Source organism: Contarinia nasturtii, unplaced genomic scaffold, assembly GCF_009176525.2.
Source record: "Contarinia nasturtii isolate CC-2019 unplaced genomic scaffold, AAFC_CNas_1.1 Cnas_scaffold_2367, whole genome shotgun sequence".
NCBI lineage: Eukaryota > Metazoa > Arthropoda > Insecta > Diptera > Cecidomyiidae > Contarinia > Contarinia nasturtii.
This window is the reverse complement of record NW_022199689.1, coordinates 439358-462155: the sequence shown is the minus strand read 5'-3', so window position 1 is coordinate 462155 and position 22798 is coordinate 439358. Positions and strand designations below refer to the sequence as shown.

Genomic DNA, 22798 nt, shown 5'->3' with positions numbered 1-22798 from the left:
TGAAACTTTGCACAGACTATTTTTTACACAAAAGTATAACATTCTGAAAATTTGAAGAGATTTCAATTAAAATTAGGGGTACCTCCCATACAAAATTTTCAATTGGCTCAAAAACGAATATTTTGTATGGGAGGTACTCTTGATTTTGGTTGAAATTTCTCCAAACCCTCCGAATGTTATTTGTGAAAAAAAAAAACCTGTGCAAAGTTTCACGCCATTAAGGTAGCATACAGACAAGGCTCCCATACAAAAATCCAAATTTGTTGTGACTTTAGTTATGAAAAGTGTTTCAAAAATAATCTTTATGGCAAAATTAAAGTCAGACATATTTTTATAGTATTTTGTTAGAAAATAGAATACTTTCAAATGTCGTACAAATGGGTTCATCATGAAAGTGTGAAAGATATTTTCTCGGCTACTTCTGCTATTAAATTAAAGAATATTTAGTTGCCAAAGTTGAAACATATTTTGGTCTCGAACTTTACGCCGCTTGAAAGACTTGAAGAATCGAGCAAATATTATTTTGAACTTTCTTAATAAAATACGCAAATACCACCGTGCGGAAAAGTTCGTCTTACTCCCGTAAGACTCTTTATTTTATTTTAAAAAAATCGCATAATATTAACATTAATTTAATCCGAAATACCTTTAACCACATTTCTAACATACATGCTTATCTCACTCACAATCTCACTTTGCACGCTAACAATTCAATCGATAAAATAGGCCTTTGGAGAGACATGGGTGTCCAAAGTAAGTTGATCCCATCACTTTTACTAACAACAAGATTGATTGCAGTTTCCAATTATTTTATGGATTTTCTTTGTATATTTGGTAGTTTGGTATATTTCTACGTTATTTTTCCATTCAAATTGTTGTTTTTGTTTTTGCTCCAATTCTTTGGGGGCGTATACATTTTTGATTGAAAAATTCGTTTTTTTTTGGTTTTTGAAAAAAAAGTGAGTTTCCGAAGCATTTTTGAAGATTTTTTTATCTCTTATTTTTGTCGTTATACTTGTGAACAAGTATGCATCGAGTCTGATTTGCTTTTATTTTGAAGACAGTCACATCAAAATTGGAAGATTTCCAAGAAGCTTCTGAGACTCTGATTTCATCATCATTTTTGTTTTACTTTTAATAATTTGCTAATTCAAATGAGCATTTTCTTTTTCTCAATCCAGGTGCTGCAACTATACCAAATCTCAAACTTAAATCATGGCTTAATGATGGTTGGTCCCTCTGGATCTGGAAAGAGCATGGCGTGGCGTGTATTGTTAAAAGCATTAGAACGTTTTGAGGGTATCGAAGGTGTCGCGCATGTCATCGATCCGAAAGCAATTTCAAAAGAAGCTCTGTATGGTGTTCTTGATCCAAATACACGTGAATGGACGGACGGTTTGTTTACGCATATTTTGCGTAAAATTATTGACAATGTACGTGGTGAAATCAACAAACGTCAATGGATCATTTTCGATGGTGACGTTGATCCGGAATGGGTTGAAAATTTGAATTCCGTTCTTGATGATAATAAATTGCTCACCCTACCGAATGGTGAACGTTTATCGTTGCCGCCAAATGTACGTGTTATGTTTGAAGTGCAAGACTTGAGATTCGCTACATTGGCCACTGTATCACGTTGTGGTATGGTATGGTTCTCGGAAGATGTTCTCTCAACGGAAATGATATTTGAAAATTATTTGGCTCGTTTGCGTAATATCCCACTGGAAGATGCCGATGAAGATTTTATTGCTACCAATAACAAAGCGGCTGGAAAAGAAGATGAAATCTCACCATGTATTTCGGTAAACAAATTAACAGCTGTTCGCAATGGCAATCAAGTATTTTCATCAAATATTTCTTTTTTTTTTCATTTAGACTCAACGTGAAATCGCTTCATTGATGCAACCATACTTTGGTGCTGATGGTTTGGTGGTTCGTTGCTTGGAATATGCCATGAATCAAGAGCACATTATGGATTTCACACGTCTGCGTGCACTCAGCTCGCTATTTTCAATGCTAAACAAATTCACACGTAACGTTCTGGTTTACAATCAACAACATTCCGATTTTCCAATTTCTACCGATCAACTCGAGCAATATGTTCAAAAGGGATTAATTTATTCGTTGCTTTGGTCATTTGCTGGAGATGCCAAATTAAAAGTTCGCAGTGATTTGGGTGATTTCATTCGTAGCGTTACAACGATTGCATTGCCAAATAATACCGGCGCTCCGATTATCGATTACGAAGTGAATATGTCCGGTGAATGGGTTCCATGGTCGAATAAAGTGCCAGTCATCGAAGTTGAAACACACAAAGTTGCCGCACCAGATGTGGTCGTACCCACACTTGATACAGTTCGTCACGAATCGCTTCTGTATACTTGGTTGGCTGAACATAAACCATTGGGTAAGTGATTTTTTTAAATTTTTTTTCACATTTCAAAAATATCAAATCGACGACATTTAAAACGTACACTTTTTCTTTCAGTTCTTTGTGGTCCACCTGGTAGCGGTAAAACGATGACTCTGTTTTCGGCTTTACGTGCTCTGCCCGATATGGAAGTCGTAGGTTTGAATTTCTCATCGGCCACAACGCCAGAGCTGTTGTTGAAAACATTCGATCATTATTGTGAATATCGTAAGACACCAAACGGTGTTGTATTGGCTCCAGTACAAATTGGCAAATGGCTCGTTCTATTCTGCGACGAAATCAATTTACCCGATATGGATACATACGGTACACAGCGTGTCATTTCATTCTTGCGTCAATTGGTCGAACACAAAGGATTCTATCGTGCAAACGATCAAGCCTGGGTCAGCTTGGAGCGTATTCAATTTGTTGGCGCTTGTAATCCACCGACCGGTAAGATATCAAATCACATTTGTAGAAAGCCTTCAGATTCTGAAGTTCAGAAACTCTTCCTTCCACTTTGGATGATGAATAATTTCATTCGATACTCTTATTTTCAGATCCTGGTCGTAAGGCATTAAGTCATCGTTTCTTGCGTCATGTTCCAGTCATCTATGTCGATTATCCTGGAGAAACGTCACTAAAGCAAATTTATTCCACATTCACACGAGCAATGTTACGTTTATTGCCAGCACTTCGTGGCTATGCTGAACCATTAACAAATGCAATGGTTGAATTCTATTTGATCTCTCAGGATCGTTTTACCCAAGATATGCAACCGCATTACGTGTACTCACCGCGTGAAATGACTCGTTGGGTGCGTGGTATATGCGAAGCAATTCGACCGTTGGATAGTTTACCAGTTGAAGGATTGGTACGTCTTTGGGCCCATGAAGCGTTACGTTTGTTCCAAGATCGTTTAGTTGATGACACCGAAAGACGTTGGACCAACGAAAACATTGACATTGTTGCAACAAAACATTTCCCAAGTGTTGATTGCGAAAAATCACTTGCACGACCAATTTTGTACAGGTATTTGTTCAATTTATTCAGTCAATATCTGATGATGATGAATCGATTAAGTTGACAACGATACACAATAATGTGTTTTCAAAGCAGAAGAATATGAAAATAATGAATTTCAATTTTGTACAGTAATTGGTTATCAAAAGACTATGTACCGGTTAAACGTGATGAGTTGAGGGACTATGTAAGGGCTCGATTGAAAATATTCTACGAAGAAGAATTGGATGTGCCACTTGTTCTGTTCGACGAAGTGTTGGAGCATGTATTGCGTATCGATCGTATTTTCCGTCAACCACAAGGCCATTTGCTATTGATTGGTGTCAGTGGTGCCGGTAAAACAACATTGTCACGATTTGTTGCATGGATGAATGGACTTTCCATTTTCCAAATTAAGGTATAAACCAAAAGAAGAATACTAATTAAATGTTCAAGCATGACGTTACTCTTCCTCCTTTTCGCCATTAGGTCCATAACAAATACACGAGTGAAGATTTCGACGAAGATTTGCGATCCGTTTTACGTCGATCTGGTTGCAAAGGTGAAAAGATTGCATTCATTTTGGATGAATCAAATGTGCTCGACTCTGGTTTCTTGGAACGTATGAACACATTGTTGGCAAACGGTGAAGTACCCGGTTTATTTGAAGGCGATGAATATGCTGCGCTGATGACACAATGCAAAGAGGGTGCACAACGTGATGGCTTAATGTTAGACTCAAGCGACGAACTTTATAAATGGTTCACACAACAAGTAATGTCAAATTTGCATGTTGTCTTCACAATGAACCCGAGTGAGAATGGTCTCAAAGACCGGGCTGCCACGTCGCCCGCCTTGTTCAATCGTTGTGTATTGAATTGGTTTGGTGATTGGTCCGATTCGGCATTGTTCCAAGTTGGACGTGAATTTACAATTCGAGTTGATTTGGAAAAACCACAATGGAAATCACCCGATTTCTTCCCTGTTTGTAATCCATTGTTACCAACAACACCATCACATCGTGATGCAGTCATCAATGCTTGTGTTTACGTTCATCAAACACTTCACAAAGCAAATGCTCGGCTTGCAAAACGCGGTGGACGCACTATGGCCATTACACCAAGGTAAATCTGTCTTACACAACTTAAACACTAAACAAACATTATCGCAGAAAACTAATCGATTCTTTTCTACGCAGACACTATCTTGATTTCATTCATCATTTTGTAAAATTGTACTCGGAGAAACGAAGCGATTTGGAGGAGCAACAATTGCATTTGAATGTTGGTCTCAATAAAATCGCTGAAACTGTCGAACAAGTTGAAGAAATGCAAAAATCATTGGCCGTTAAATCGCAAGAGCTTCAAGCTAAGAATGAGGCTGCCAACGCTAAGCTCAAACAAATGTTCAAGGATCAACAAGAAGCCGAAAAGAAAAAGGTCCAATCCCAAGACATACAATTGAAATTGGCCGATCAAACCGTTAAAATCGAAGAGAAACGCAAATTCGTTATGGCCGATTTGGCTCAAGTAGAACCAGCCGTTTTAGATGCACAACAAGGTACCGTGATCTCTTTTTTTTGCTTTTAATTTCATAACATTTTATTTCAGCTATGTATCCATTTGGAAAATCCGAATTAATTCACCACAATATGATGACCAAATACTAATTGTTTTAAAATTTGTTTTTGAATTGTCCATCTCTCTCTTTGTGTGTGTGTCCCCCTGTTTGTAAACGATCCTGTAGCTGTCAGTGGCATTAAGAAAAAGCAATTGTCCGAGGTCAGATCGATGGCAAATCCACCGGCCATCGTAAAAGTGGCCTTAGAATCGATTTGTTTGCTGTTGGACGTTACCGGTGACAATGAAATCATACCCGATTGGAAAACAATTCGTTCCATTCTCAATAAAGACAGTTTCATTCCATCGATTATTAACTTCGACACCGCATCAATCACGTATGATATCCCACACACAAAATGGATAATATCAATTTATTTTTGTCCGTTTTTTTTTAAATATCTTTTTTGCTAATGCGCTGTCGTCTGCCTTTTGTTGTTTTTAAATTCAACGAAATTTACCCAACATTTATATGTCACTAAAAATTAAAAAAAAAAAACAAATCATTAAATCATCGTCAATGGGTTAATAATAATATTAACCGAATGCGACCAATCAATTTTTCCGTTTAATTTTTCTGTTGATCTATTGTCAATAAACATTCTCTTCTCAAGTCATCTAGTCAAAAACTTTCTGTCGTAAAAAAACTAATCGGATCTAACCCAACAAAAGAAAAAAAACAATAATTTTAATTAATTCTATCTAACCAAAACAAATAAAAAAACTAAATCAAATTTAATCCTCATAAATATTATAGCCGTAAAATCGATCAGGAAACAGCATCTCGTCGAAGTTCGTTCAATGGCAAATCCGCCGGCCATTGTAAAATTGGCATTAGAATCAATTTGTTTGCTACTGGGTGAAAATGCATCCGATTGGAAATCCATTCGAGCCGTCATTATGCGAGAAAATTTCATTAATTCCATTGTTACATTCAGTACCGAAGACATTACGTAAGCATTACGAACTCTGTGTTATTTTGTGTTCCGTTTTTTTTTTTTGGCGCTTGGTTTTTTTTTAGTTTTTCTTTTTATTGGCGCCCATGTTGATGATGCAACATATGGGCTTTTAGAATTTATTGTTTTACGGTTTGATTATTTGCAGTACAAAAAAAAATTGAAGCAAAAATGACACATTTACGTTTTAGCAGCAAAATTGGTATTTCGTGAGAAAATGCTCATTATTATTTTAATTTAATATATAGATTTTTCCAACGACATTTTTACAATTTAAGTTAATTTCCGGTAAATTTCAAACCTGATTATTTCAACCATTTTCACTCAACTAAAATGTTGGTAAACAATTGCTGTTTCTTCTCATTTTTATTTCCATTAATTTGATGTATCTCTAATTGATTTGTCACCTCTGCGACAAGTGTACATAAACAAAATTTCAAATTTAATTAATTTTAAACAGGCATGCAATTAATTCAGTAAATGTTTGCTTGCTTTGTATATAGCAAAAAAAAAACTAAATTCTAATAACTAGTTAAATACTAATTGGTTTTTTCATTGAAAAAAAGGGTAATTTTACTAATTTATTTTCCGTATTTTTTTTTGTCTCTTAAACGAAATGAAGTGATGATGTTCGTGATAAAATGAAGACTCGCTACTTGAGCAATCCCGACTACAATTTCGAGAAAGTGAATCGTGCCAGTATGGCCTGTGGTCCTATGGTTAAATGGGCTATCGCTCAGGTAAGACAATTTTGAAATTTTCTCTCAGAAATTCACCGTTCCCTTGGCAAAATTCAAAACACGATTTTTTTTTCTGTAAACATTCCAGATTGAATATGCCGATATGTTGAAACGTGTCGAACCATTGCGTGATGAATTGCAATCACTCGAAGACCAGGCCGCATTAAATATGAAGAATGCTCAAGATACAAAAGATTTGATCACACAACTGGAACAAAGTATTGCCGCATACAAAGAAGAATATGCACAATTGATTTCCCAAGCGCAAGCAATTAAGACCGATTTGGAAAATGTTCAAGCCAAGGTGGATCGTTCAATTGCATTGTTGAAGAGTTTGAATATCGAACGTGAACGATGGGAAGCAACAAGTGAAACATTCCGATCACAAATGTCCACGATTGTCGGTGATGTATTGCTGTCGGCTGCATTCATTGCTTATGGTAAATTTATTTCAAATATTTTTCTTGCCTTTTTTTAAAGTTACTTATAAAAAATCTTTCGTACTTGTCTCAGGCGGTTACTTTGACCAACACTATCGAAGCAATTTGTTCTCTACATGGTGTCAACATTTACAAGCGGCTCACATTCAATATCGTGCCGATATTGCGCGTACCGAATATCTATCGAATCCGGATGAACGATTGCGTTGGCAAGCGAACGCATTGCCCACCGATGATTTATGTACGGAAAATGCAATTATGTTGAAGCGATTCAATCGTTATCCGCTCATCATCGATCCATCGGGACAAGCCACTGAGTTCATCATGAATGAATATGCTGGTAAAAAGATAACCAAAACCAGTTTCTTGGACGATTCGTTCCGTAAAAATTTGGAATCAGCGTTGCGTTTTGGTAATCCACTTTTGGTGCAAGACGTTGAAAATTACGATCCAATTTTGAATCCGGTGCTCAATCGTGAATTGCGACGCACTGGTGGTCGTGTATTGATCACACTTGGTGATCAAGATATTGATTTGTCACCGTCATTCTCGATCTTCCTTTCAACACGGGATCCAAGCGTTGAATTTGATCCATCAATTTGTTCCCGTGTTACATTCGTCAATTTCACCGTCACCCGTAGTTCTTTGCAGAGTCAATGCTTGAATCAAGTACTGAAGGCCGAACGTCCTGATATCGATGAAAAACGTTCGGATTTATTGAAATTACAAGGCGAATTCCATTTGCGATTGCGTCAATTGGAGAAACAATTATTGCAAGCGCTCAACGATGCAAAGGGTAAGATTCTTGATGATGATAGTGTGATCACAACACTTGAAACACTGAAAAAAGAAGCTGCTGATATTGGACAAAAGGTTGAAGAGACGGATAAAGTTATTGCCGAAATTGAAACAGTTTCACATCAGTATTTGCCATTGTCAACGGCATGCAGTAACATTTACTTCACGATGGATAGTTTGAATCAGATACATTTCTTGTATCAATATTCGTTGCGAATGTTCTTGGATATGTTCAGTACGGTATTGTCACGTGAAAATCCAGCACTCAGTGGCAAAACTGACTATGGTCAACGTTTGAAAATCATCACAACCGATTTATTCTCCGTTGTATATGATCGTGTTGCGCGTGGAATGTTGCATGCAGATCGTTTGACATTTGCAATTCTATTGTGTCGAATTCATTTGAAAGGAACGTCCGAACAAAATCTTGATGCTGAATTTAACTTTTTCTTGCGAAATCGCGAAGGACTCATTTCAAATACACAAAATATTGACGGATTCACGTATGAACAAATCGAAAGTGCAAATCGTTTAGCCACTCGATTGCCAACCTTCAAGAAACTCATTGAGAAAATTAAATCGATGCCCGAATTTTCGGCATGGCTGAATCAAGGTTCGCCAGAACAACAAGTACCACAGCTATGGGATGAATCAAAAGCATTGTCACCAATTGTGGCTGCAATGCATCAATTGCTATTGATTCAAGCGTTCCGTCCGGATCGTGTAATTGCCGCCGGTCAATTGTTTGTGTCAACTGTTTTGGGTGCCGAATTTATGCCGTTGGCCGAAAAAGAATTGGATTTCGCTGCTTGCGTCGAAAAACAATTGACATCAAATTCACCGGCATTGTTGTGTTCAGTACCCGGTTTTGATGCATCTGGTCGTGTGGATGATTTGGCGGCCGAATTGAATAAGCAAATTTCATCGATTGCCATCGGTTCGGCTGAAGGTTTCAATCAAGCCGAACGTGTCATTAATCAAGCATGCAAATCGGGTAAATGGGTTCTATTGAAGAACGTACATTTGGCACCACAATGGCTGATCCAATTGGAAAAGAAATTACATTCATTACAACCACATGCTGGATTCCGTTTGTTCTTGGTAAATACTCTTTTTTTTTTTTCATTTATTCTGAATGAGGAGAAATTATTATTTTTTTTTGGATTTTTTTCGCTTTCAGACAATGGAAATAAGTCCACGTGTACCAGTCAATTTACTGCGTGCCGGTCGTATATTCGTCTATGAACCACCGCCAGGTATTCGTGCCAATTTGTTGCGTACATTCTCAACAGTACCGGTGGCCCGTATGATGAAGCCGCCAAGTGAACGTGCCCGATTGTACTTCTTGTTGGCATGGTTCCATGCAATTATTCAAGAGAGATTACGTTATGTCCCATTGGGATGGGCCAAAAAGTACGAATTCAACGAATCAGATTTGCGTGTTGCAATCGATACACTCGACACTTGGATCGATCAAACTGCAATGAATCGTAAGTTTAAAAAAAACCCATCGCTGATTGTATTTTGTTAAACAAAAAAAGTGTCTTTTCATTCAACCAGGTGCCAATTTGCCTCCAGAGAAAATCCCTTGGGATGCCATCGTTACGTTGTTATCGCAAAGTATTTATGGTGGTAAAATTGATAATGATTTCGATCAACGTTTGTTGGCATCATTCTTGAGTAAACTCTTCACAGCGCACAGTTTTGAAACCGATTTTGCGTTAGTCGGTAATGTTGAAGGTCAACGAAATATTACAATGCCAGACGGTACACGACGTGATCAATTCTTGAAATGGATTGAGAATCTAAGCGATCGTCAAACACCATCATGGCTTGGTTTGCCAAACAATGCTGAGAAAGTGTTGCTAACAACACATGGAACTGATTTGGTCAGTAAATTGTTGAAGATGCAACAATTGGAAGATGACGATGAATTGGCTTACAATCCAGAAGAAGGAGCCGTCGATGCATCATTGCAAACAATTCAAGAAGATGGACGTCCATCGTGGATGAAAACGTTGCACAACAGTGCTACAGCATGGCTCGAATTGCTTCCAAAATCGTTGCCAACACTCAGACGAACTGTTGAAAACATAAAAGATCCGTTGTATCGGTACTTTGAACGTGAAGTTACATCGGGTGCCAAACTTTTGATCACCGTCATCAGTGACTTACAAGATGTCGTATTGATTTGTCAAGGCGAAAAGAAACAAACCAATCATCATCGTACAATGCTATCGGAACTGGTAAAAGGTATTATTCCAAGCGGATGGCGTAAATATACTGTGCCTGCCGGTTGCACGGTCATTCAATGGATCACCGATTTTGCGAATCGTGTACGTCAGCTGCAAAAGGTATCCGAGCTAGTATCGCAAGCTGGTGCCAAGGAACTACAAGTGAGTTTGTCTGCGACGATTTTGAAAATTAAATGAATGAACATTTTAACATTATGATTTTCCATCATTTACAGGGGTTCCCAGTATGGCTGGGCGGTTTACTCAATCCCGAAGCTTACATCACTGCAACACGGCAATGTGTTGCCCAAGCAAACAGTTGGTCACTCGAAGAGTTGGCCCTTGATGTAACCATCACCGAAGGAGGTAGCGGTGGTAACCAGAAAGATAGTTGCTTCGGTGTCACTGGATTGAAATTGCAAGGAGCCACATGCAAAAATAATCAACTTTTGTTGAATACGGCAATCATGACCGATCTGCCATTGACACTATTGAAATGGGTCAAGTACGTGACTTTTTTTGTTTCATTGAAAATTTGGAGTTACATTATTTTTTTAATAAATTTTGTTTCTTTCCTTCTCGCACAGGGTTGGTTCAGCCGAACATCGTACTGGAAAATTGAATTTACCGGTCTACTTGAATTCAACACGTGCAGAGCTACTATTTACCGTTGAGTTGGCTGTTGCACCCGGACAAAGTCCACACAGTTTCTACGAACGTGGTGTTGCTGTACTCACATCAACAGCACTTAATTAAATTCATCTATCGCATCAAATTATTTGACGAAAAAAAAACATAGCAAAAAATAAACTAAACTAATTTATCCCTGGTAAAATCAAATAAAAATTTTGTACGCAAAAAACTGAATGCCAAACATTGTTTGAGATAATAATAGAACATTTGCTATTTATTTGTTAGAATACAAAATATACTCAATTCATTATAAAGCAATTTAAATAACGCTGGTTTTGTTTCTGCATCATTATTTTACTTTTTAATTTTATTCCTTGGAAGCACTTGGATCAGAATATATCGAGGTGCAATCAGAAATAAAATTTTCTCTTTAGGAAAGTGTTTTATCTTCATTTCATTCTTCAATCATTTGCTTGGCGCAAAAAATTCAGAAAATACTTCAATCCCTGAACAATCAAATAAGGAGATCAAAAGTTTACATCAGAGAGTCGAGTAACAATGCCAGAAGAATAAGTTGGTTGCGCTTAAAAAGTCTTCAACCAATCGGCTCAAATACAAAATTTCTTGCATACAGTCGTCGTTTAGGCAATTAAGGATGTGTTTTGAAGAATTTTGTGCCAATTGCAGCAATAATTTCCATTTCCTGACCAAAATGATCGGCAATCAGATCGATTTCATGATACGGCGCATTCTCCGCCATTGCAGTGTCGTTGAATGAATGTTTCAGTGCTATTTAAAAAAAAGGCGAAGAAAAATTCTATTGAAGCACACCGGTAAAAATAAAAACAAAAAATTTACTGTATTTTTTTCTAATTTCTATATTTAATAGCCAAAATATCAGTAAAAATGTGATTTCATATGTGTTTTGGAAATTCATAATCAATCAGTATTGACAAACTATGTGCGAAAGAGACAAAAAAAAAAAACGATGCTACTATACAAGCATCAATTGTCGGTGACTATGCTTAGAGAAAAAAAACCAATGCAAAATGTCAAATCGCGACAGGCTGCGTTCATTGTCAGAGTGCGCTTTATCCAATGATTTCAAATAAAATTTCTGCTAACGAGGAAATTGTATGTTTATTTTATTGACAAAAATTAGTACTCATCAGAAAAAAATCGAAATATTCCCAAGTGAAATGTTTGCTATATTTTTTTTTCCCATTTACATCACAAACAAGTCAATGATAACAAACATACAAACTAAATATAAAAAGAAATCGATGACACAACTTCAAGTCACACCTCTATTGAGTTGACAATTTGAAAAGTACAGTCGACTGTTTTTTTCAAAGGTGACTATGAAATATTTCATGTCTAGTTAACGTCACTCACTACATTGGTTATTTCGAATAAATTTTTAGTTTTTAAGTTTTATTTAAACATCTCAATAGATGTAGGATTTCTATTTCAAAATAAAATTAAATTAGTTGATTAAATCAATACATTTGTTCCGATCGTTTGCATCAACGGACATTAATTACAATTAAGATTTCATCATGTTGTGGAAAAAAGAATCAACGGAAGAGCATGCATTTTACGAGGATATAATTGCAAATAACGGCGGCGCTGACGCATTGAAAATGACTTTTACCCATGTTAGATATGAAGAACAGGTTAAATCTAACAAAGACGATAAATTGTCATTGGATAAACGAAAAATGGGAAACAAATTCTTTAAACAAGAAAAATGGGCCGACGCAATGGAAATGTATAATGCAAGTTTACGCTATGCTGAAAATGGTTCGGAAAATATCAGGTGGGAAATTTACCGGAAACAAACTTAAATTGTCGTTGAAAAATAGTTAAAAAAAAATAAATAAATCAAAATTATGCCAAAGGATCTGAAAATCAAAGATCATTTTTTTTCGAATATATCATCGGCATTTACATGTTTCACGAGATATTTACACAAGTCAACATTTCAGCCTTGCCTATGCCAATCGATCGAATTGCTTTTTAAAGTTAAAGCGTTACAATGAATGTCTCGTGGACATTCAATTGGCAAAAGAAGCCCGCTATCCCCCGGAGTCAATAGAAAAACTCAATCGACGAGAGGAAGAATGTTTGAAGCATATTACTGACGGAGCTGAATCGACAAAATATGAAGCAATTCTCGATTTCGAGCCGGACGAGAAGTTTCCGTGCATGGCCAATGTTCTTGAAATCAAAAATGATTCCGATGGTGATTTGAGGCTCTTTGCAAAAGACAAAATCGATGTTGGTCAAACGATCGTAGTGGAAAAGGCGCTAATAAATTACATATATTCACGATATAGTTGGCGATGTGATGTTTGTTTGAAGGAATATGCCAATTTTGTACCGTGCGATAAATGTGTTTTCGCAATGTTTTGTGACGATTGTCGCAATAATCAGCTGCATCAATACGAATGCGGTGTAAGGTTTAGTTGGAACGTTAATTCGGAGGCTATTAGTATCAATGGAACGATAATGTCTATCGTTCGTAGCTGTTTATGGGTAATTGATTGATTTAAGCACTTTGTTTTTCTTTTTCTTCCCCAACAGAACGCGATTCTCAACACTACTACCAAATCTCAAATTAAAGCAATGTTGTTGCAAATGTGTGACGTTAAACTATACATATTTGATTTTCCATTACATATTGATTAATTTTCCATTATTTTCATTCTTTTCTTTGTGATTAACCCTAGGCAATTGATCTATTTGCGAGCGTCGATGAATTGATGGTTTTCGTGGAGCGGGTTATCACAAGCGATCCGAAACGAATACCAAACTCATTATCGGATGCGAAATCACAATATGAAGCTTTCCTAAAGTTACCGAGATTAAGGACGAATATTAATATTCCTTGCATCCTATATGAATGCAATCGAATGCTTATGAATATTCCGAAGATCGAGCACACATTTAATTCGGTCAAGCACCATCGTTTTTTGATGCATTTAATAGGTCATCATGCTTTCATTTTGAAATCACATTCAATACCAACAATTCCAGATACAGATTGTCATCGCTCTGAACAAGGTTTGCCAACAACAGTATGCTGTACTCAAACTGGGCTAATGAGACAATATATAAATGTATCCTGTTATCCAAATGTCATGGAACATAGCCACGATGGACAGGCGGTCGTCATTGCGATTCGACCCATCTTAAAAGGACAACAATTGTTTAACACGAGTTTATTCGGCCATCTATTTGATTCGAAAGAGAGGCGACATGAAATTTTACGGGATAGATATGAAATAACTTGCAAATGTGTACGAATTTTGATTTGTTTAAAATGCAATTTTGTTCGTTTTCAACATAGTTTTTTTTTGACTATTTTAAGGAACGATGTGAAGGACACTTAGCATCAGATGAACAGCGCAAACGAATAACTAGTGATCCAAATTTCCGGTATTTGAAAAGAGTCAAGTTGAATATAAAGGAAATCTGTGCTGATAAAAAGAGGCAGCAGACATTGGACGACAAATACAAAAGCTGTTTACGAAAATTTGGTCAAATGCCGTGGTGTGATCTAGTAGGAAAATTATTAGTTGAATACATGATACTAAAAATGGCTACGATGCGCAGTGCCGTAAGCACAGAAACCGCACATCAAACGGATTGAACGCTTCGAAGTTCGAATATTGTCTACCAATTGTACAAACACTAGAAATAAGATTAATCTCTATTTGTTCATGTTTAACGTATCAACAATGAATATAATATTTGCCAAGTTTTATTTTAAATTAAAGAATTCGTCTGATCAATCAACGCATTTGTTTTGATTGAGTCTATTTTTGTAGCATGATGAAGAATTAATATTTGTTGAAATTTATTGATCTATTTTTGTATCTTTTTAAACGAGTAAAATAAAATTTAATTTATCATCAGATATTCAGAAGCAATAAACATGCGTAATATGTGCATTTTATATTGCAAAGACGAAGCAAGGATTTTCCGAACTCCAAAAAAATCCAATTAAATTCCCATGGATACGAGGGTTGCTCCATAATTTTTTTTAAAAACATATATAACACAGTTGTTTTTTGTCGAAAATGGTTTTATTGTTTTTCAAAATATTCCCCGAGATGATCGATACACTTTTGCATTCGATGAAACCATTTGTCATAGCATTCGTGCCACTCCGAAACTGATATCTCCAAAACGTGTGTTTTGAACGCTTCAACTGCTTCTTCTGGTGTCGAAAATCGTTGACCACGTAGTTTTTTCTTCACGCTTGGGAACAAAAAAAAGTCATTGGGTGCCAGGTCAGGACTGTACGGTGGATGACCCATCAGTTCGATGTTTTGACCGGTCAAAAATCGAGTAGTTTGAAAAGATGTGTGAGAGCTCGCATTATCGTGATGAAGAATTATTTTGCGACGGTGGTTGTTTTTTCTTATTTCACCAAACACTTCGGGCAAACAAATGGTGGTATACCAATCAGAATTGACGGTCTTACGATCCTCTAGTGGAACGGTTGCCACATGACCACTTCTCCCGAAAAAACAGGCGACCATTCGCTTCGAAGTGCTTCTTGCTCGAACAACTTTCGTTGGGTTATCTTCATTTTGGAAGACCCATACAGTCGACTGCTGTTTCGTTTCGGGCTCATAGGCATATATCCACGATTCGTCACCAGTGACGATTTTATTAACGTCTTTTGAAGCACCACGATTGAATTTCTTGAGCATTTCTTTACACCAACTCACACGAGCCATTTTTTGTTCATCGGTCAATTTATGTGGGATCCAACGAGAGCAAATATTTTTTACGGCTAAATGTTCATGCAAAATTGTATGTATGCTGTGGGATGAAATGCCCAAAGATGCCTCAATCTCACGGTAGGTCACATGACGATCTTCCATAATCAGTTTTCTGACAGCATCGATGTTTTGTGGCACAACAGCCGATTTTGGACGACCTGTATGAAACTCGTCTTTGAGCGAACTACGACCGCAACGGAATTCTCGGTACCAGTTATAAATTGTCTGAAGGGTTGGTGCTTCATTGCCAAAGGCCAAATGAAGTCGATCGAAACACTGTTGTTGAGATAATTTACTTCGAAAATCATAGTAAATCATTTTACGAAAATCTTCACGTGTAAAATTCATTTTTTTGTTGAGTCGCAGTTTACCAGTCACTGTAAACAATACAAATAGCGTTCGTACGACAAAAGGTTCAGGGCACGAATACATACCAAAACATCAAACTTTACGAATATGACAATGGTTTACATCGGGCAACACTATAAGTACCATTTTAAAAAAAATTATGGAGCAACCTACGTATTCTTTCGTTGCTTTGTGCTTCACTGTAAATATATTGTATGTAAATTTAATATGCAAACAATGACCACACTCTGTAGTTAGTGTAGTTGTTGATCAGTGTTTGTGTGTATTGCGATTTTTTCTGTATGTTAGTAGTAGAACGAAGAGGCGATGTTAGAAAACAATCGAAAACAGACTATTATCACAGCCTATTTGAACCTATTTCTATTATATTTCTTTAAATTTACGGTAAACTGATACTCAAAACGATTTAAAAGTCAAAAATATTCTCAAAAATTGGAAAAAATATCCAAACATCGATCTCAAAGGAAGGTATGAACGTCACCGCGAGATAATCAACAGATTAGCGTCAGGAACACACTCTTCATATTATATTAAGGTGTAATTGTATTTATGAAAGTCGGCACGCTTTGAGTAGTAGGAAAATGGGGATTCGTCAGCAACTCTTGCGTCAACCGCATGGTAACCTAACTGTAAGTGGTGATCTGCATGTGAATGGGGTAGAATAAAAACTACTTCTCGAAAAATGTTTAAACACGAAATCTAAAAAAAACTTTCAATGAAAAGTGAATCAATTTTTTTTCGTCCAATTGAAGTGAACCAAAAAAAAATTGTTCAATAAAAGTGAACCCGAAAAAAAAATTCATTTTAGTGTATTTTACACTGAAAAAACCGAGTGAAATTTTTTTTTTGGTTCACTTTTGTTGAACAAAATTTTCTTGATTCACTTCAATTGGACGAAAAAAAATTGATTCACTTTTTATTGAAATTTTTTTTAGGTTTCGTTTTAAAATAGCAATTTTTCGAGAAGTAGTTTTTATTCTACCCCATTCATGTGTGAAATCATCTTTTTTTGTTGTTGTTGTTGTTGTTGTTGTTGTTGTTTTTGCATGTCAAATATAAATATTTATAATAAAAATTGTTATTATCATCATCAATTTTTAAATTCATTTTTTTAATGAAACGTAATAACTGGCGGATTATCTCGAAGTTGCCAGTGTCGACCTTTGTTGGTCGAATTGACATCTCTTTCATATTTCACGCACCTTCCGTGGCGGAAAGGCAAACTAAATGCTGTGCATTTTTGCTTGAATCCGAAGTAGGCGCATTGTGGTACACTAAATTTGAATGTAAAATTTATTACGCTCTTTACAATTCCGTATGTATTGTTTAAACATTCAAAGAATGAATTGTCACATGAACAATCACTTAGAGTATATTCCGAAGGATTTTCTAAACCTCTATTAAACTGATGTGGTTCCCAGGTAGTTAAACATGAGTCGTGGGTTTTGCAGCACTGATCGATGTAAACAAAATAACCCAATTCCCCACTTATGCTCACATTTTCCGGACCGCAAAAGTTCAAAACTGTAAGAATAAACGAAGTGGTTAAAAATTTATTTTGACATTCGGATGTGTGGCGAAATTCTGCGATTAGTAATACTAAGAAAAAACACTTACTCTTGGGTATTGGTTGTTGTAACATTTCTTCATTACAGTCCAATTGGGAGAAACCTTCGGCCATCATCAATGCAAAGCACAACAACAATTACTTTGAAGAACTCATTACTGGACTCACAATACGACTAGACTGATAGAAAGTGATATGACTATAACTTATAGTCTATAAGTAATGAGACTGTATTCATACGATTTGTCTGGCCTTCATTAAGCTCATTCTTACACGTGCCGCATTTTCGAATGACGAACAAAATTGTTGACCTATGGCAAATGCGATATAAACATTTCTAATTACCTGACTAATTGCAATATTTGCCGTCGTTCATTTTGCTGCTTGGATTTATAATATATATCTGTATTCATTCGGTGATTTGATACAGTTTGTTTTTGACAATGACGATGAATAGTCATATTTTTGTAAAAGTTTTTTTAATATGCGGTGCATTGTGCTGTGCGTATGCATATCCTAGTGCAGATAACTGCAAATGCAGTAAGTTTATGTTTTTTTTCCTTTTTTTACTGTGTTTTCAACTTGCAATACTGCGTATTAAAAATTGCATTTTTGCGCTAAATAAATGCATTTCACCATATAAACTTAAACTAACAATAGAAACCGTACGAATTTTTACTTGGTACTTTTGTACCAGACGGATTTTTTTTCTAAAAAAATATCGATAGTAATTATCAAACAGACAGTTCACAATTTATAAATTGTGTTGAATTAGCATATTAGAAAAGCTGATGGACGTTGTTAAATGAATTGTCAAGTTTTACAATCAATCTAATTTATTTTTATTTTATTTTTTTTGCCGTCGTTTGACACATACTATCCTTATGGACTCTGCATTTTATTCATCTGTGTATAATTCATATTACATATATAAAAAAATAAATTTTAAATTCATACACCATTTAATGATTAAATTAAATTTTAATCAATACATGTGTTTCATACATAAATTCCGACACCAAAAAGTTGAGAGAAATATATTATGCCAATAACAGTGATTTTTATTGAATAAAGTTTTTTTCTCGTTTTTGATACGTTTAAAATCGTTTTCATCTTTGACAAAAATTGTGTGTGTTTGTGTGTGTAAGTGCATGAAAATATGCTTGTTACACAAATTAAAACGAAATTTGCACACATTGGCTTTGTGGCGCCAAAAAGCGCACTGCCACTGATGATCGGTTGAAGAACACTTTTCACAAACAAAAAACTAAATAAATACTATTTCGAATAAATTAGTGTGGAAAATCAAGCGCACACTTAAGAGTGCTGTTTAAATTGTTTTGATATGCTGATTGTGAGTGTTTCATTGAACAAGCGTCTACATAATATCGCATTCAAATCTTTTTTTTCCATACTGCACATGTTATATATACTTTCAGTTGGTGTTCGCTTGCTTCTGTCTCTCTCATCTCTCTCCATACGCCCAATCTTCCCTCTTATTTATATATTGCAGATAATTAACCTATTAATTACAGAATTTTGCGATGAATTACATTGGGTATTTAATTTTTAACTTTGAACTTACTATGCAACTGCTAAAATTTTTTTATATTTTTCTTTCCAATCATATAATGATTACACCGCAGACATTTTCTGTAGATATCAACTAATTTTTGCATATTCTATGTTGAAATTTTTTTCAACCTTTTTTTGCATATTCTATGTTGTTGCTGGTAAATTTTTCTGTTTCAATTTCAGTTATTGACTTCATTTCATTCGCAGTCTTACCAAATCAAATTGAAAATCGGATTTTTTTCTCTGTTTGGATTGGTGTGTGTATGTGTTATATTCCATGTCAAAACTAAAATCCAAACGTATATATTATTTGGTTTTATTTATTTTCATTGTAACAATCAAATCGTGTTATAAATGCACACCCATATTTACCTCATGCTGAAAATAAAACCGCTATGGTAATAAATTGACCATAAGTACAGTGTACAATTGAGTTGCATACAATTTTGATCTGTTCAGAATCGTTTGTTATCCGATGATTTGCGAATGCAAATAAAAAGAAAAATTCATTTTTTATCGACAAGCATGAGGAAGAGAGAGAGAGAATGAAAGAGAGAAATCGAGTGGAAATCTCATAAATACGAAAATATGCACACAAATGCATATGTAAACACAATGCATACGCACACATTCAATAGTATCAGCAATAACAATAATAATAACCAAATGTAGAAATAATTACATTGTTCGGCCCTACCAATTCACTACAAATGATGCGTTTGTAACTTGTTTATAATTGTTAAAATGTGCGATATATGCCATTGGATATATACTATAAAATGGCCGTTGAATTGAGAGATAGAGAGAGAGAGAGAGAGAGAGAAGAAATAAAAAATTGGAAAATTAATTTAACTAATGAGCTGAAACAAAATGCAAATTTTCTAGAGTCTATTTTATCAATGGTTTTTGAGCCCGAACCAATGTTCAGAAAGCAATAATTAAATACGAATTGAACGTGTAAATTAATTCTCTATATTTTTTTCTTCTCTCTTTCTCTCTCACACACACACACGCACATATACATACGCAATCCCGTGTTAATTACAGGACGACTTTTAAGCATTTTATGGACAATTACACGAGTCTCAACTTACTTATTCAGTGTATTCTGCATTTTTTTTTTTAAATTCATTTAATTTCATTTTTTTTTGCATTTGTTTTGGTTTACATTATTTCATTGAAATGTTTATGAAATGTTTATGAAATGTTTTACAAAGAATATTTACTAATATATATGTATATAAATTATATTCTTGATGTATAACGAAAAAAAAAACCCATTTCAACATAAAAGAGAAAGATAATTAAATCGTTATATTTCCGTTTTTCTGTTACACAAATTTTTTTTTTCTCTTTCGTTTTGATGAATTATACATATATATAATAGAAAATCATTATGAATAGGCCAAAAGAAATTTCACCAGTGCAAAGAGATTTGTAAATGAAATCTTTTCTTTTTTTTTAATGGCAAATAATTTTTTGATAAAATACAATGTAGAATATATATTTAGAATGCATTAAACTTAAAAAACTTGATCTAATAAATTATATCTAGGCCATTTTTTTCTTTTTTGTATGTAAATCTACCGATAATGGTTTCTTTTTTGGACGATTTTCTATTCGACTATCTTCAATTTATTACATTCCGAAATTTTTCACGCGATTTTGTTTGCCTTTCATTCCTTCGTTTTTCTTTTACATTTCTCCAATTTTTTATTCTACTTTCTTCTTTTTTTTTCATCCTCTCCTTCAACTTCATTGTGTCAGAGACATTTATAGGCAAGTGCCTCATGCTCTTTACACTGACTTTCTGAATACTTTTGCGCTGTCCGCATTTGTATGGATTTCCGGCATAATTTCTTTAATTTTAACGGATTACATAGAATATTATTAAGTATTTTCATTATTGTTTTTAAGAAATGGGATATGCGAACACAGCATTCAACGAACATTTCCAGAAATGGAGATTGGTAAAAAGCCCGTGGATGGTCGCAATACATCAATTCGACCACTATAGGTGCGAAGGTGTTTTATTATCCACGAAACACGTTCTCACAACAACAAAGTGTATTTTGCCATACAAAGGTGTTCCCGCTGAAAATTCAAATGGCGATCTACTTCCAATCAGCTTTTGGTAAGTTATTGTATACAAACTTTCGATTCATCTAAATCAAAACTCACTCAAATCTCTCCATTTTTCTATTTTTTCATTGGATACAATAGGCTTCGTTACACGCTGATCCGCATCAATTCCAAATTAAGAAGAAAAGCAAGATATGTTTACATTCATCCCGAACATCAATGTAATCCCAATGAACTTTTGCCCGCAATCGTTGAAATGAACGAAAGCATTGAATTTGATAAGTGGATACAACCGGCAGTCTTGCCGCCAACAGCAATACAAATTCATGAAAGAATATTACCTGTAGCGATTTCCTACAGTAATATATCAGTAGTCACTACAAATAAGATGAACGTGACGATTTATTCAGATGAAATATGCGAAAGAATGAATCCAGGGGAAAATGGCAATAGGCTATTGTGCATAGACATTGAAAGCATTTGCTCGGACTGCAATATATGTGAGGTAAAGCTATGCAAATATTCTATCATCTAAAATCTAATCTTCTAATCCAATTCCCTTTAATCAAATTTCAGTTTGACATTTTTACGAATCCATTATTTCACTTGGCAGAAAATGACACCATGCTCCTACTTGGACTGGCAAAACATTGCAATCGAACGGCGAAACTAATCAATGTGAATAGTGGCCTAGAAGAGCAAAGATCATCGGCTGTTTATATGCCAATCAGGGAGTTTCTGCCTTGGATTCACAATATTATGCATAAAACATGTCCTTGCGAAACGACTTATCGTCCATTGATCCGGGACGTTGAGGCAATAATTTTTGAAAAAAAATGAATCAACGAAGAGACGTTTGTGTCAGCCCAAGTTACGGCCGAAAAGAAATTGAAATTCATTTAAAGCAAAAAGTCGCTCGTTCGACATACAAACAAACAACAATTTTTGTATTATGCTAAGCTAAAATATTAAAGAACTTAGTGTGAGAAAAAAACCATTTCCATTTCAAAACAAAACTTTATTTCAGCACATTTGAATTTGTTCGACTTTTTCAATAATTTTAAACGCTTGTGCAGTAAAATCCACTTGTATATATGCATTATTTTTTTTTTCCTTTTCACTTGGATTTGGCTTGGGTTCTACTATGCCGATTTCAATGCAAATGTATTTTTCACACTTTCAAGCATCAAACGGTGTAATTTGTCGATTTGAATGCCGTATTTACGCTATAATCTTTATTGTAATGGTAGTGTGAATGGTAGACAATACGGTAGACAATACTGTTTCAAAAACCGTAACGAAATATCGTAAAACGGTGACAGAGACGGCAGCGAATGTTTGTACATGAAAAAAATGTTGTGTATATGAAACACAACTGCATAGTCTGCGTAAAGTTCATTTTTCGCTTTGTTTATAATGTGCACAAAAACACATATGCGTGGATTGAATGATAAAAAATCAAATGAAAGAGAACGAAGAAAAATATAAAAAGGAGTGGGAGAAGTATACACTCATACGAAAAGAAAGAATATGCACACACGGGAATAATGTATAGATTATTGGTAGAAATGATTTTT

General features: G+C 35.2%; 3 protein-coding genes across 6 annotated transcripts in view; all 3 read left to right on the top strand.

The window, feature by feature from the left end:
* The window catches only part of LOC116348260 (dynein heavy chain, cytoplasmic), a 20887-nt gene extending 9731 nt beyond the window's left edge, over window positions 1-11156 (top strand). The window contains exons 17-32 of one of the 4 annotated variants that reach the window (XM_031779175.1): window positions 727-753; window positions 1182-1802; window positions 1876-2407; window positions 2489-2863; window positions 2971-3442; window positions 3566-3830; window positions 3902-4536; window positions 4611-4972; window positions 5789-5984; window positions 6610-6727; window positions 6816-7167; window positions 7241-9066; window positions 9146-9455; window positions 9526-10361; window positions 10436-10704; window positions 10787-11156. In XM_031779175.1, coding sequence (XP_031635035.1) covers window positions 727-753; window positions 1182-1802; window positions 1876-2407; window positions 2489-2863; window positions 2971-3442; window positions 3566-3830; window positions 3902-4536; window positions 4611-4972; window positions 5789-5984; window positions 6610-6727; window positions 6816-7167; window positions 7241-9066; window positions 9146-9455; window positions 9526-10361; window positions 10436-10704; window positions 10787-10955 — 7365 coding nt within the window. In that variant the 3' untranslated portion in view covers window positions 10956-11156. Of the gene's footprint in view, window positions 1-726; window positions 754-1181; window positions 1803-1875; window positions 2408-2488; window positions 2864-2970; window positions 3443-3565; window positions 3831-3901; window positions 4537-4610; window positions 4973-5158; window positions 5370-5788; window positions 5985-6609; window positions 6728-6815; window positions 7168-7240; window positions 9067-9145; window positions 9456-9525; window positions 10362-10435; window positions 10705-10786 lie in introns of all 4 variants that reach the window. The other 3 variants (XM_031779174.1, XM_031779178.1, XM_031779176.1) reach the window with 3 other exon arrangements.
* A 1054-nt stretch (window positions 11157-12210) lies between these two features.
* On the top strand, window positions 12211-14633 carry LOC116348245. The gene is made up of 4 exons (XM_031779157.1): window positions 12211-12651; window positions 12821-13370; window positions 13565-14134; window positions 14206-14633. Exons 1-4 carry the CDS (start codon window positions 12392-12394, stop codon window positions 14485-14487), a joined length of 1662 nt encoding a protein of 553 aa, XP_031635017.1. The 5' UTR covers window positions 12211-12391; the 3' UTR covers window positions 14488-14633.
* A 3376-nt stretch (window positions 14634-18009) lies between these two features.
* Window positions 18010-22218, top strand: LOC116348262 (ovochymase-2-like). Its single transcript, XM_031779180.1, has 4 exons — window positions 18010-18104; window positions 21057-21273; window positions 21363-21726; window positions 21798-22218. Exons 1-4 carry the CDS (start codon window positions 18014-18016, stop codon window positions 22059-22061), a joined length of 936 nt encoding a protein of 311 aa, XP_031635040.1. The 5' UTR covers window positions 18010-18013; the 3' UTR covers window positions 22062-22218.
* Window positions 22219-22798: the final 580 nt, after the last annotated feature.